This window comes from Epinephelus fuscoguttatus, linkage group LG18 (genome assembly GCF_011397635.1).
Source record: "Epinephelus fuscoguttatus linkage group LG18, E.fuscoguttatus.final_Chr_v1".
NCBI lineage: Eukaryota > Metazoa > Chordata > Actinopteri > Perciformes > Serranidae > Epinephelus > Epinephelus fuscoguttatus.
The window spans coordinates 28356865-28372720 of NC_064769.1; the positions used below are offsets into that span (position 1 = coordinate 28356865).

The window sequence follows — 15856 nt, forward strand, 5'->3', positions numbered from 1 at the left end:
TTAGACCCTATGTCTGCCCAATGGCAGTACATCTCTGGATACTAGGTACTACAAACACATTTTGAACAGCACCAAAAAAGTATTGAGTTTCAATACGCACGCCTACTCAAACATGAATAGAAAGTTGGACATTTTACCTTTAAACTCAATGAGCAGGTCTTGCTCAAAGACACTGCAACACATCAACGTTTGCTGCTGCAGGAATCAAACTCTAGACCTCTGCTACAGGCTCTGACAGTGTGTCTACCCACTACCTTCACCCTGCCACCTACACCCTCCTGCTGTTGAGTCATGAATAAAAAAAAAAAAAAAAAAAGCGTAGCATTATTTCCATTCGCAGCGTATGTCAGAGAGCGGCTGCTGCCAGCTGCGAGGCAGTCCTCCCAGTTAGCAGACATTTCCTCATGTGTTAGACCAAAGTCGGCTGCTGCTTAGACCCCAACTCTCATCTCTTCCAACATGGTTCACCATGCCAAGGAGTCCTGCTGTCTCCTGGACCGCTCCCAAAATAAATGTGCTACACAGCCGGGGGAAAATGTCCTCCTGTGTTGTAGCAGTTGTAGAGTATATAGACCTGCCGAGGCTTCACTTCACACAAAAGCACATTAAATTGTTTGGTACAAGTTGTTCCACTTCACAGACTCCAGGATGGCAATCAGCTCGGCTCTCTACACTGCAGAAAATATCCTTCTTATATAATTTAGCCTGTTATTAAGTCCCATGTTCATATTTTCATAACACTTGTTTGTTTGAAGAATTTTACATAATCAAGTCTTATTTTTGCCTCCACTAAGGAGCCAGTGTTTTAAGCACTGTTAGTTTTTTGACTGATTTGGTAAGATATCCCAAAACCTTGTTGACAGATTTCTACGCTCAAGCCAAAGAACAAGCGATTTGGGTTTTGATGAAGATCCAGGATTTTAAAACACGATTTCTCAACTTTGCAAGATAGCAAAATCAGTATTTTCCCATGAACAACTGCACCATACACCCTGTGATTATCTGATATTGACCCTCTGAATCTAAAGTCCTAAACATCTCCATGATTAAAATAACACGTACAAGAACACAGATACAGATGATGGATGTGCAAGCGCTCTAAGTGCTCTCTCCTTGATAACAATGCAGTCTGCCATGTTTCAAGATAATGACACACAGAATTGTGCCAAGGAGAACAATGTAATAAAACATAGAATTATCTCACCTCGTAAGAAACTCCTGAGAGCTGTGTAACAGATGATATGAGCTCTTAAAGGGGATGTTTCTCAGCTTTGCTCGCTGGTTTTTCTAAAGATAAACTCTGCATTGTGGATAAAACAATCCACTGCTAATGAATACATGTTTCTGATTACCGTTAAATCCTTGTGGTTGTATCAGTCCCCCCATTTTTTATACTATTTCAACACATTTTCACTCCCAACTTGTAAAATACTGACGCTTGGTCAGTGGCCCTACTCATCAAACTGATGCTCTAGGTGCCCCTCTAGCGTCACTTTTGGACGCTCAGGGATGGTGTGTCAATTTCTGCTTGTTATATATAGTGTTAAATGTATACAGTCTTGTTTCAAAATTAACTTCCAATGTAGCTTTACTTGTTTTAGGTTCCTTAGGTTTAAGCAACAAAAGTATGTAGTTAGGTTTAGTTTTAGGTAAAAATAACTATGTCTCTTCCTAACATAATGCAATGTAAGTCGCATGACATGCAGTACATCACATATGTCTACTACACTACGTTCTTAAAACAATGCAACGTTGATATTTGGTTTCACATGGGACACGAACAGTGGTCACCTGGGTGAAAGTCCATCCCACCCTATACACACTCTCTTGCTCTTTATACTGTGGACATCAAATTAGGGCTGACCCAAAAAATTCGAAGCTTCGAAGCTTCATTCGATGGCACGGGATTTGATTGTGGAAAAAAAAAAAAAAAAAATCGAAGCTTCAGCGTTTTTTTTTCTTTTCGTTTTTTGGGGGGAGGCCATAAACGCAACACTAACCCCCACCAGTCCGATACTTATGACAAGCGCACTCAGAGCTGGCGGACATGTCCAAGAGGTCATCAGATGTGTGGCTGCATTTTTAAAATATGCCCCGACAACCCCCAGAAAGCAGAGCGCCAGATTTGCCAAAAGCAACTGGCATATCACAACTCAACAACAAATTTGGGAAATCACTTGAAAAACGTAAGTAGTAAGTAGTAGGCCTAATATGCATTTTCCAGTTCCACCGGTCCGCTCTGAGTCTGGTGTCAGAGACACTTCTGATGCTCTGAGTTGCGCATCTGTTTGATTGTGCTGCAGTGTGCGCCGAGGGTTTTAATTTAGATTTAGTGTTCAATCAAAAGTTAAACATTACTTATCACCGACCATTAGTGTTTTTTCGTTTGTGAATATTTTTATCTTAATTCTAGCGTTGGAAGAAACCACGTTTTCGCCTTTTTTTTTTTTTTTTTCAACATAAAAAATAAACCATAAATGGATTCAAAGCTCAGCCCTACATCAAATAATGATGCGGCCTGCTCCATCTCTTACAGCAGTGTTTCCCAACTGGTGGGACATGGTCCAAAACAGGGTCGTGGGACCACTCTGAATGGACTGCAAGCAACTCACAAACGTGTCAAGTTTGTACACACACTTAATTTTTAAATGAAGTGAATTTCTGGCACAAAGATTTACTTTGAAGTGCTGTTTCCTACTGTAGAGTGAGTAACTAATGGACAGCTACTTGACAGAGACAGCAAACTAGCTCAATGACATGTCCAAATGCAAGTATGACGCTGAATGTATTAAACTGTGTGGACCCTGAACTAATGAGTGAGGAGAAATCTGGACCCGTGGCTGGACCAGATGGGAACCACTGTCTTACAGATGCTAAAGGGTGCCTGACGCGTTGCTATCTGCTATATGGAGGGCCCCTGACCAAGTGTCTGTATTTGATGAGCTGGGAGTGAGGACAGATTCTGTTTTTGAGGCTGGAATTTTTTTTTTTTCAGCAATAGTCAACCAATGTAATTGCATCCTGGTATTACTTCTTTAGTAGTTTTTATTGTCAGTGGTGGAGTCCGCCATTCCCAAGCAGGATTCAGATTAACAATCGGCGCACAAGTGTTCCACAGGAAACCGTGGAGCATGTAATCCAGCATTATTGCACAGTAATTTGATCTCACTGTATTCGGGTATCAGAACTGTACTGTTACAGCATTTCCTACTGCTGTTGTTTCAAAGCATTCAAATGGCGAAACACAAGGTGGCTTTTATTGTAAAGCACTCAAAGAAAAACAATGTATTTGTTACAAAACTTAGTGCCATCTGCGCTAACCCATGCCAATAGTAGTTTTCACAGTATGCAATCTACACTCCATTGCTTATCTGGTACACCTACAGTCTAGCACAACAACAGTCCTGCAACAAGTCCTCCCTTCATGAATGTAATAATGTCCATGTTTTAATCTACCGTTATCAACATAGGCTGCATCATGGGGTGGATAACATTTCAGATACACCTCTAACAAAATTCAATTCAACAGCAGCACAAACAACATGATCATGGTTGACTGAGCTGATTCAACATCTCTAGTGAAGTTGCTGGAAGAAGCACTACCCTTCTTCAGGTTGTGGGGTTCTTATCCTCCATCTCGTCCATTCTTTTCGTACATGTTTGCATTACTTCTTGTTTGAGGAATATATTTGTAAGTGAGAGTGTCTTGAAACAAGACATAAAGATGAATGAGCTATCAAGCAAATATCACTGATAACAAGCTGATTTGTCTGCAGATTTTTTCCACACATTTAAGAAATGACAACTCGTAATGAAGAGCTCCACAAGTGCACAAACAAAGTACTTCCTGCACTCAATGTGTTTTTGTCACTTTTCTGATTGGATTGTGCTGGATTTTCTAACACGACTCTGTAATGTTTGTCTTGTGTGAATCTTATTCAGAGAAGATTATCCTCCAGCTCTTTGTTTCTTCAAGCTCTAATCTGTCTGCGGGGCTCTTACGACTCGTACACTTTGCTTTGTTGCAATTATTTGCATTAAAAATGCAGCAAAACAAAGTCTGTGAAAGCAACGTGTGGTTAATATCTCTGTCTGCTATTATTGTATCTTAGGAGTGTTTTCACAGGGAACAGGATCCCTGTGATTACACAGCGGCAATACCTGAGTCTCATTGTGAAGAGCCACTCTTTTCATCACTCACCGGGAGCTACTAACCACAGGCATATGAACGTGAAAAACAAATTTAAAAGCCTCATGTATTCTTCCACTCATACAGCTGAAATTTTCCCTCTTGTGCGGACTGAAAAGCATTGAGGCAAGAGTGTCACTGGGCAATGTGCTGGGAACTTGAATATATTCACTGCGCTCAGAATAATGCTTTCATCTCACTCTGCGCCGGAGCCAGAAGAGGGGCTCCGAACCTTTTACTTAAAGGGTCACGCAGCCATACGGATAGTTTTGCTTTTATCTGTCCAAGTTTTTAGATTTCCATCTCTGCAATTTCTGCCTCCACCCCAATATAATGCTCCATCCACAGAATACACTGAGTGAGAACAGTTTTCATAGGAATTTTTTCTTGGGAAAAAAAGTAGTTTCAAGGAAGACGGGGAGAGTGTGAAGACTGGTCTCTGTTAGAGTGTTATAAATATAAAAATCCCCAAAACTGGAGACAATGAGATAATAAGGAAATAGATTTTCACATCAGCGGAAAGGTTATGTTCTCCATTACAGGATGAGAAAACACTTTAGGTATGTCTGAAATGGATTTGAGCATCGACTTCAACAGGGACTTTCTGAAATGTTGACACTCTGGAGATTTAGTTAGCCATGGCTGGAGTGACTGGTTGGGAGATCCCAGTGCAAAATATTCACTGTTGGGCCCTTCTCCAGCCATCACCTACGATCTACTATGCCTTCTGTATGTACCCTGTCATTGCCAAATTCCCATTAAAGGATAGGTTCACATTTTTCAAGTCTATCGTAATACAATGCTCACTCATTCATATGTACATGAGAGAGCTATTGGTTGCAGTCAAATCCAAAGTTACATTCATTTTAGTGCAAAACGTCCTTGCTCTGAATCCCCAGACAGTGTTTCCTTGCCGAGCCCATGCAGTTAACTTTATCCCACAATTCCAGAAATTGGCCAATTCAAGAGTTATTTCTGGAAGTGGACTTGCTGTGTCAATCTCATTCATGATTGTCCTCATTATTGTGCCTATTTTTCTGGTTCAAGAAGATGACATCCTTACTTTTGATCCTTTCTACAAAGCTCTGACTGGCTTGATTGTTTTAAGCACCTCTAGAGGCATAGCTAGAAGGATGGCATAGTCATTCGTTGTTTGAATTTCATTGCCCATCTATCCACTGCTGATTTCCTGACTTCACCTTTAGCACTGCCATGAGGCTGACTTTTGTTTATGAGGTATGTATATTTCAAACTATTGGACAGACTGCTGCGAAATTTGGGGCAGATATTTAAGGTACGTAAAGGGGGCATGTAACGACTAACATTTTGAGCTGACGACGAAGCTATGAAAAGTCAGGAGCTTACAAATTTGTCCAACAATTTGGTTTATGACAAAACACAAAATTAAAGCTGCAAGCAGTGATGAATGGGCCTTTGCAACTGGGGGGTGCTGGCAAGACACTGGCTGATGCCCATGTCCATGTCTGTAAAAGTCAGACCCTGCACTATAAATGCATCAAAATTGCACAGTAAACTCAAAACGGCAGACTTCCTGTTAGGTTAAGAGTATGGCTCCAAGAGGCTTTTTTTGTACGTCTTGGAGTGTTACATGTGCCTACCAAATTTCATTTGTCTACGACGTTAAAGTTAAAGGTGGGGGCTTTTACTTTGAAAAATGTTAGGGGTTGCTACTGAGCCAATTTGCCAGGCCTAAACTTAAAACCCATATCAGATATCTATTTACCACGTCTGACAAGCGTGCAAAGTTTAATGAGTTTTCGAGCATCCCACGCATCCCAAAAATGTGCTCAAAGACCACAAATAAAAATCGTAATAATAATAATAATAATGATAATAATAATCCCTTCAATTCCAATAGGGCCCTCGTGACCAACTGCGTCCAGTGCTTGGGCCCTTACTAATGACGTTCCCATCAGCCTCAGCTGTACTTTGTTTAGTCCTAAATAGAAAATGTTAGCATGCTAATACTCTAAACTGCATGAAGGCGTTAGCGTTTACAGCCCATGCACCCTGCAACAACACCGGGCTTTGAAGCCAATTTGACTGAGTTGTAAAACTGTTGGATGACAACTTCCGGATCCATCATGTGACGCCATGGGGCTGAGTATCAGAGCCCTAATGAAATTGAGCCATTTGGTCCGATAACATTCAAGTTAGACTAAACCGTAAGAAGCCGGCTTGGACAGCAGAAACCTCTAGTGCGTCTGATCCAGGTAATCTTATACCTGAGAAGTTGAACTTTTTTGGCACCACGTACCACTGAGCAGCTTTCATAGGAGATAATGAGCCCTATCTCCAATGCTGTATCCAGCTCTCCTTATACTTCCAAGGTACAGCCTCACAGAGCTGCTAGCATGGCTGTAGATTCTTAGTCTTGTTTAATTACATGACACCAGAGCTACTTGGCGGTGATTTAGAGGCCAGGGGCCTCATTTATAAAAGAGTGCTTAGGATTCATACTAAAAGTTGACGTGCGCCCAAAAGCTGAAAATGGCGTGCGCCAAAAAATAATCTGATTTATAAAACCGTGTGCACGCACACTTGCACGCAATGTTCTCTTTATAAATCACAGACCGCCTGGAGTTGTGCACACCCAGATCCGCCTCATATTCCGCCCTCTACACGCCCTAGTTCAACCATAAATGGTCATGCAAATTACCTCATGAATGCGATCTGCATATAAATAAGCCGGCATGAGTGTTCTCTCGTTGAGAGTCACGGCGACAGGTGTGAGAAACGAACCAAAAAACGGAATTTCTCCGTGACTGAGCTTGAGACCCTTTAACGGGAGGTGGAGGACTGAAGAAAGATTTTATTTGGTGGCCACAGCAGCGGGATCACTAATAAAAGAAAGCGAGAAAAGTGGCAACACATCAACACTGCTGATGCTGTCAGCTGTGTCTATGGGACTGCGTGGACAGTGACAGAAAAAAAAAGTGGTCTGATCTAAAGGCAGACCAAATATTTCTACTCCTTTAACAACATGTGGTTAATGTGTTGTTTTTAAATTTGAGGATGTTTGACATTGATGTGCGACATAAAGAATCACATTCATTAAAGGTGGAGGCAAAAAGGAGTATGTGCCAGTGCCATCTTGCGCAATTACGCATGAGGGTCACCACAGTATTTATGTTTATGGCAATTAGTCTGATCAGACTCCCGGCCTGAATTACAGCGTGAACCAGTGGTATCCCTGTCCCAAAATACAACGTGTAATTTGAAATACAATTCAAAGATGAAAGTGTAATAGGCGAACACGTTTCTTCATGCCGGTTAAATCATCAACAGCACATGTCTAAGTAGGGCTGATGAAATGAGTGTAACGGTTGTGCTTAATGGCTGTATTTCGAGACATGATAAATGCACTGGAAATATTTAGCTAAATAAATAAATACATTCCATGCAGTCGCGCCATCCTCTCCCCCTCCTGCGCTCACCGAGTGGACAATGAGACGTTAGAGTGCGGATTAAATACGTATTTAGAAAGAATTTCAATTCAGGATTTGAGTTGGATTTTACAACATTTTTATGAAACAATTATCACTCACTCCAAGCGCAAAATAAGGCTGCTGGATTTAATTTCAATGATAACGTGAATCTAAGGTGGATATAGTGTGACATTAAATTTGTGAGACATCAATAAAAATCTGACTCACTTCTCCACCTCGCCATCTGCGTCGCCACTTCCCAGTGTCTCCAAAATGTGCGCACGCATGACTCAGAGTTTGCTTACAGGTGCGCACATTCTCCCGCCAAGTTTATTTTTATAAATCACAACCTTTGTGTGGGAAGTGGCGGACGCCACTTTCGAGCCCCGTTTTGTGCGTAAGCAAGCTTTATAAATGAGGCCCCTGGACCCTCAACAAGACAGGGCCACAAAATTACAGTGGTAATAACGCAGGACCTGCCTGAGTTGATATTGTTCTGGTGCAGATTCCCTTACAAATGTGCAATTAATCAAACTACCGTGAAATATTGACAACCTGGGACTTCCAGGGGGCCTGAAGAGTCTGGGTGTTTGGTAATGAGCTTATCTAGTGCTGAATGTAAAATAAGGATCTTCAATGTGAAGTACTCCCAGCTGTCAGAGGCAGTAAAATGAATGCAGTCGAGGAATACTAGAAAGTCTTGCATAAGGAAAAAATACTCAAGTGAGGTTCCTGAAAACTTGAGTTTGTGTATTTGTATCCCACATCTGCATTTACCAGGTATTAAAATGAGGAATTCAGGGAATTAGAGGCTGTGGTGGGAGGAATGTTTAACTCCACAACAGCACGCAATTACTTGGTCAGCTGTCAAAGCTCCAATGATGTGTGGCTTCACATTAAAAGCCCTAGTTTTCCTTTCCCACCTTGGCTCAGCCTCCCGCCATTTGAAGCCAACCAGCAGTTGGGTGACATTACAGAGCTGATAGCCCGGAGGTTATCTGCTGGGATAAAAGTGAGCTGAATGCCGAGCCGGGACAAGCCCTGACAAAACCATTAGCTTCCGTGACCTCCAGCTCACTGCGGTAGCACCATAATTCATTTGGGAATGGGGAAGGAGGGGGGGTGTTTGGCGGCTTGCACCTTTCACCTCTTTCCCTTGCTGCCACACCGCCCTTTAATTACCTTTACGCTGTGTTTATTCCATTGTTTGTTGATGCCGTTACTGTAACAACAGATTGTTTTAAAACTCTTGTTTGTTTCACAGTGCCAGAGACCATAATATTCCAAGATTTACTGGTTGAAAGCAAACTTCGCTCCAAGATGTTGAGCTGGTTCCAGATATGATTCCCTCCAAATGTTGCCAGGAGTATCGGGAGAAACACATTTTGCAACACATCAATGCAATATTCATTCTAAAGAACATGCCAATTAGAGAAAAATACTAAATTGACATAACTGTGTGTAACAACAAGAAAAGGTGGGAAGCACTTGTACTCAAACTGACACAACTCACAGGGAAATATTGTACTTTCACCTGATGGTTGCAAAGACACAACGTAAGACGCAGTGACTTTAAAACATCATCTCAAGTGTTTCAGAGAACTATCCGAACCTGGAGATGTTCTCCAAAATAAAGGACAAAATGTGTCACTTGGAATCTCCCTCCAAAAAAACTCACACAAGTGTTTTGACGTCCCTGTTCGCAGGAAGCCTTTGTTTGTCAGTGCCTTCCAAAACTGTCACAAATAACCATTAACAAAACATTAATGTTAGTGTTTCTGATATGGCCGCTCTCTGTTTAAGGTTTGGTTCGGTTCAGGCACAAAACTGATGCTATAGTTTTTTCTTGAGAGGACAGTCTCAGAGGAGCATGTAATACCTCTGACTGCTCTGAAAGCATGGAAATCCCCAGAATTTGATTATTTTTCGTCCAACTATTTTATTGATCCTTATCTTCAGTTTGGGGATTTTGTTTCTTTTAGGCGCCCCTTTTTGTTTACCTTTACTTCAGTGAAAACTGAGAGGAAGATTTACTTACATGTCTTTTCCATAATAGTAGTACTTGTTTTAAAAATCGTTTCATTGCTGCAAACACATTTCTGATCCAAAGCAGCATTTTGGAATATGGAAACGAATTTCTAGTAAAACACTCTTTTTCAAAAGACGTTTAAAGGTGTAGCCAATGGCTTTATTAGTGGTTTTTAAAAAATCATTGTCTAACAGATTTGTTTAAAACATTAATAACAACAGTTTTGGGGTTGCCAGGTTGTGAAAAATCTCTTTGACTTAAAGGAATATAAGTCAAGAAATCTTGTGTGTGTTACAGAGCGAGAGCAGTTAGCCTAGCATCAAGTGTGGAAAGAAAACACAGTAAAGCACTTAGCCTGGGTCACCCCAAAGTTCAAAGATATGACTTTCGAACACCTCTGAAACTCATTAAAATGGTAAATACTAAGGCTGCCCTCGACTAAGAATTTTCCTAGTCGACCAATAGTCGTCATTTAGGGCCAATAGTAGACTAGTCACCCGCATTTTTACAATGTTAACGTAATTATTAAATGATATATTTTGGGCGGGGCAACACAACAGTTTGAGTTGAAGGTGTGAGAAAGAATAGTAACAGTAACATTGTTAACACTGTGCTACATTACAGAGAAATACAAACCGTACTAATGAACCTTCATTAATATAGGCCTATATTTTATCTACAAGTGCACGTCACACACTGAGCGAGCCGCCTGTTAATGACGCTGTGGGCTAATGGGCATGTAGCTACTTCCATGTTTCAGATGATACCTCATGTTTGTAGTCGACCAATGAAGATGAGTTTACATATCACCTTGGGTTCGTCCTTCACCTTCTCAAAATGATCCCACACTTTGGATTTCCTGCCCGACATGTTATTAACTAGCCTGTGGAATAACCGCAGGTACCAGCCCTGGAAATGAATGTGACTCCTGTCTGACTGCTGAGCGTGGCCACTTCCTGTGTCTGTCCTTCCAATTTAAATTCCCACATGGGCAAGTCATATAGGTTTTGATTTATTTTGACAGAGCACAGCTCCTAATAGTGTTTCATGTTGTTGGTTTTTTGTTCTTTTCTGTGACGAAGTGACCAATGAAATCTTGCTGACTAACATTTGGTTGACTATAAGGGGGCAGCCCTAGTAAATACTGAATATGTTGTTTGCCTCTATACATGAACAGAAATATAAAATCCTATTTGCAGTTTTACTGGGAGTTACAGAGAACTATCTTTTGACAAAAAAACAGTTTATCTCAACGTGTTTTCACAGAAATATATAAGGTGACCATGATCTCTTAACACTGCATTACATAGTGGAGGCACATATTGTGTAGAAATTACATGGTGGTGACACAGTTGGGTTAAGGCAGCAAAACTACTTCCTTAGGTTTAGAAAAAGACTGTTTTTTGGTTGAAATAACTGTTTGTTACATGCAAGACCTAAATACAACATAAAGTGACATAAGTACATCATGCAACGTGATGTAACTACATAAAGCACTTAAGTATATTGAGTTAAAAGAAGCATTAACCTTAAGCTTCACACAGGACATGAACAACGGTCTCCAAGGTGAAGTCCAGTGTTTGTGTAACCCATCCATCATCCCAACCTTCTTCCTGAAGCAAACTTTCTTGCTCTATATAGCACCTATGGGGTGGTAACATATACCTGTGCCCATTGCATGACACCACTGAACCAGAGAATGTGTGTTACTACTAGTTTCCATTGTGCCGGCATGAAATTTCATGTAATGCGATAAGAGGTCATAGTCATTTCACATATTTCTGTGACACCAGGTTGATTTATCCATCTGACAAGTACTTCCATGCAGCATCTCTGGCTGCAGTGTGGGCTGCCAGATACAGTCGAGAACTGCGCTTTTGGTTTTCATCTCTGTACAAGCATGATGGTACCACACCTGGCAACCTCACTATGACAAGACTTGAGGAAGCTGCATGCTGTCACTGAGTCCGGCTGTTGTTCATCAGGAAATATTTCCACCACATAACTGCCACCAAAACAACACACTGAGATTTTTTACTTTAGTGTTCTTGTATAGCCCAAACAAACAAGATACAACATGTTGATTAATGAGCTGTACAGGTGTATGTTTTTTACTTTGAGCAAAGATGTTTTCCCCATCTCAGGAGTAAGCAACCTGTGGTTCCAGAGTCACATGTGGCTCTGTAGCCCCTCTCTAATGGCTCCCTATGGCTTTGACAAAAAAATTAGATGGTGATGAATAACCATTCTTTTTTTTAACATTTTAATTTCTGTTCATTATTATAGGCCTAAATGATTCTTCACCAATTATGTTGCTTTCATCTGCAACACTGCAAAGTTAAAGTACCATATAATCATAAATTGCCCACTGCAATCTTGCCACCTTGTGCTGAAACATATTAACAAATGCTCATGTAAATTTATTAGTAATGTTGATAGGCTAGATTCAACTTAAAAGGCTGTTTTCTTTTTCTTTTTTTGGCTAAATATTGCTCGTTTGACAGTAACCGTTGTCAATCCCTGCCCCACATAGATGCTGATGCCTCATTGGCTGCTGGATTGCACGTAAACACTGCCACCATTTTGGAGAGGGCAAGACTTTCCCGTAAACAAATACAAGTAACCAGGGGTAGCTGTATTTTTTTCTGGATAAATAGCACATTACCGTAACATTTCTCATCCAATTTTACTGATTTTATGATCTCCATGTATTAGGGGAAAAAAGTTAGCTATATCTATAGCATACTCACTGGTACTCACTCTTCCAACTAAACTTAGGAATATAAAAACAACTCGCTGAAATCCAGAGAAATCGCAGCACCCCAGTTACTTGCATTTCTCAACAGGCAATTCTTGCCCCCTCCAATATGGCAGTGATGTTGACATGTCGCTGTGACAGTCTGACACAGTCATTATAACGTCTACATGGACCTTAATATGTCTATGGTTTTCCCTGCCTCCAGTCTTTGTGCTAATGCTAAGCTAATTGCCTCCTGACACAGACATGGAACTGATCTTCTCATATAAGTTTTGGAAAGCAAGCAAATACAGGTAATTTATCTAATATTAAACTGTGACTTTAATGAATTATTACGCCTATAACTACAATATTACTATAAAGTAAGGACAAGACAGGACAGGCGTTTATACACACCTGGAAAACCCAAAGGTTGTTACTGTTATTTACTATTAAAAAAGCCAAGAGCTACAGCTAAATGTTGGTGTGCAGGAATATGCCATTACTTCCCTCTGTGTTCTTACAGCTGATCTCTGTCTCTCCTCAAACACATGTACAGCTGCACGAGCCATAATCCAGCCTCTCAGTCCCACAATCAACTTTTCACAACAGCAGTAATGATGAAGTAAGCCTCACAATGTTTCCAGTTAATTAAACTTAAAGCGAGAACAGTGACGAGTGATTAACAGCCACTCTGCTGTGTGATTTACGCCTGATCGCCAACACAGCAGCGATCTACGCCGGTGAAAAAGAAAATGAGTGTTTTGCAACTTGATCAGATATTTCATAATTAATTCTATTAACCATTTAGCTCCCTTGCTTTTGTTATAAGCAGCATTAAGGGCAGAAAATCATCTTATGCCACACTGCTGAGAGCATATATAGTGTGTGTCATCTTGTTCCAGCTCTGAATTGAAGATGTGTGTTTCCACTTGAGTGAAATATTCAAGCCTCCATGTTTTTATGGCAACAAACAGAAATATTCTAGATGTCTTGTGCATCATTTTACACACATTTCCCTCACATTTAGCCACCTGATTTTATATCTAAGGATGGCATCTCCACTTGAATTTAAAACCTAAACTTGTGTGGACTGGAATGAGCTCCTCATTACAAGTGAATGAACACCAGCAGCAAGAAGCCACACATAACAAGGCATGTTTAGGCTGAGAGGGCACCCATTCAATCACAACCCTCTGCGTCTGTCTCTGCCTTTAAAGAGCGCAGGTGGTGGTCATCCTGCAGGCAATAAACCAGCAGCAGACAGCCCACAGCCTAAACATTCCTCTGTAATAACTCCCGGAATTAACAGGCTTTTCCCTGCACCTATTCCAGTCCACCTCTGTTTGTATCTGCTGGGAGAAACTTCAGTGTGACCTCACTGTTGAAGAGAGGAATCTGTTATTGCAGCATTTTTTAAAACAAGTTAAATAGACATATTTTTATCAGCTGTTTTTGCCTCCCTCGCAGTTTAGCGCACAGTTTCCGCAAAAGAGGAGATATAAATCTGCCTGCAGGCGGGAGATAATTTTACCAAACAGTTTCCCAGATGATCCTGTTAGAGGGAATTTCCTTTCCAATCCGCGGACATTATCTTTATAGTAACCAGCTGGTGATCTGCTCTATGTCGAGATAAAGGCACATGCGTCAAAGATAAGGCGCAAAGGACACTAAAGGATTTGTTTTTATAAAATGTAGATCAAATACAGTTAAAGTTGTTTTGGAGGTGATATCTAGGACACTACAAGTCTGGATATTTGTTCAACTGCGCTATGCTCGTGGATTTCAAACTTTCACACTCAATCACACCTTTTCCTGCAGCATGGACTTACTTCTCCCGCGCTCCTTCATGAAACTAATAAGATCCTTGTAGTACTTGAAGTCGTCCTCGTACGGCTGGGCCTCCACCGTGATGTTCATCTCCTCCTTCAGGTTCAGGTAGATCCCCTCCGAGAGAAAGTAGTGCGGCCGGTCGTCGTGGCGCAGGTCGTGGAAGATCACCACGGCCCGGGACGTCCAGTTGAAGTGCGTGTGCAGGACGTTGGTGAAGTCCCCCAGCTTGGTGGTGGACGGCCCGCTGCGCACGATGGTCCGGTATTCCTCTCGTTTGTCGAAGCCGTACGCGGGTCCTCCGGCGGTGATCAGCGGGAGTTTCCAGTGGGACGCGAAGCGCCCCACGGAGGCGAGCGGGTACACGCACCCGGGCCCGAAGAAAGCGTCCGGGCGGATGTAAAGCTTGGCGTCCACGGCTACAACCTGCGCCCTGCTCTCGGCGCACGAGCCCGCGATGGGGTCCTCGGTGCTGTAGTTCAAGATGTTGATGAAGCGGCCGAGCAGCAGCCCGTGTTTGCCGTGCAGGTCCTCGTGCGCCATGAGGATGGCCGGGAGGACGCGCGGCAGAGCCCACGGGTACTTGTGGTGGTTGTCCGGGAGCATCACCGCCACGGTTATGTTACCTCTGCAGCCGGGGAGGAGGCAACAGGACAGCGCAGCGAGCAGGCAGCATCCCAGCGCGCCTCCGTATCCCATCTCGCGTCCCAGCCGCTCGGAAGTCCCACAGAGGAAAGTACGGCCACGGAGAGCGCACCGCTTGGAGAGGAGACACGGCCGGCTGAGGCACCCTGACACCACACCATAAGTATCCGTCTCCCTCGCTCCCCGTTTCCTTCTCTCGTTCTCAAACGTAAAATAAAGTCGGTAAAGGTATCATCCTGTGGTGCCAGCCCGGCGGTGCCATGCGTCTCCGCTGCGTAAATCCACGTTAAATGAAGTTCGTGTACTTCCCAACGCGACTTCTCCAGCGCAGCGTGGTCCTCACACTGTCAGTGTCTCGGAGAGTGATAACATCCATCCAGATGACTGCAACTTAAATCAGTGCAGCCCTCTGCTCGGCCCCCACACGTCACACACTGCAAGAAAAGTCCACCTCATTAATCAGTTGACCACTGGCGTTAAAATGATAATTGCTCAGGTAAACATGTTCCTTAGTGTGCTTCAAATGGAATTAAATCATTTCAGTGTAGATGTGTATTTTATTATCATATGAGAGATGAGTTTTATTCTCCCTTCTTACATAATAAAACAGATTCTGACTAATTTTTATGCTTCAAGAAAAAAAAATCACAAATGAAACTGCATCAGCAAAAAAGCGTAACAGGTGTGCACATGAAGCCAAGTTGTTCACCTTTAAGGAAAACTCTGACTGTAAAGCAAAGTGTGATTGATTGAATTATATGTTAAAATATTCCTTAGACCCACTCTTTTTTTGCAGTGTATACATAAAGCCCTTAAAACGGGCGTGTGTCGCCCCCTGCCGGCCATTTCACACAGCAGCCCCACAGTTGTTACAGTCTCCAGTGCGTAATTACTGCTGAGTGATTGATGGTTATTTAATGGCCCCACGCGCGTGCAGCTTTCAGTTGATTTCATAGGTTTTAGCAGATGTCAGCTGC

The 15856-nt window shown here is 42.2% G+C and overlaps 1 protein-coding gene across 1 annotated transcript in view; it reads right to left on the bottom strand.

Moving 5' to 3' along the window:
- The window catches only part of npr2 (natriuretic peptide receptor 2), a 113715-nt gene that overhangs the window by 83356 nt on the left and 14503 nt on the right, over window positions 1–15856 (bottom strand). Inside the window, exon 2 of the mRNA XM_049603967.1 lies at window positions 14237–15313. Within this exon, the coding sequence (XP_049459924.1) occupies window positions 14237–14933 (697 nt within the window). The 5' untranslated portion in view covers window positions 14934–15313. The remainder of the gene's footprint in view (window positions 1–14236; window positions 15314–15856) is intronic.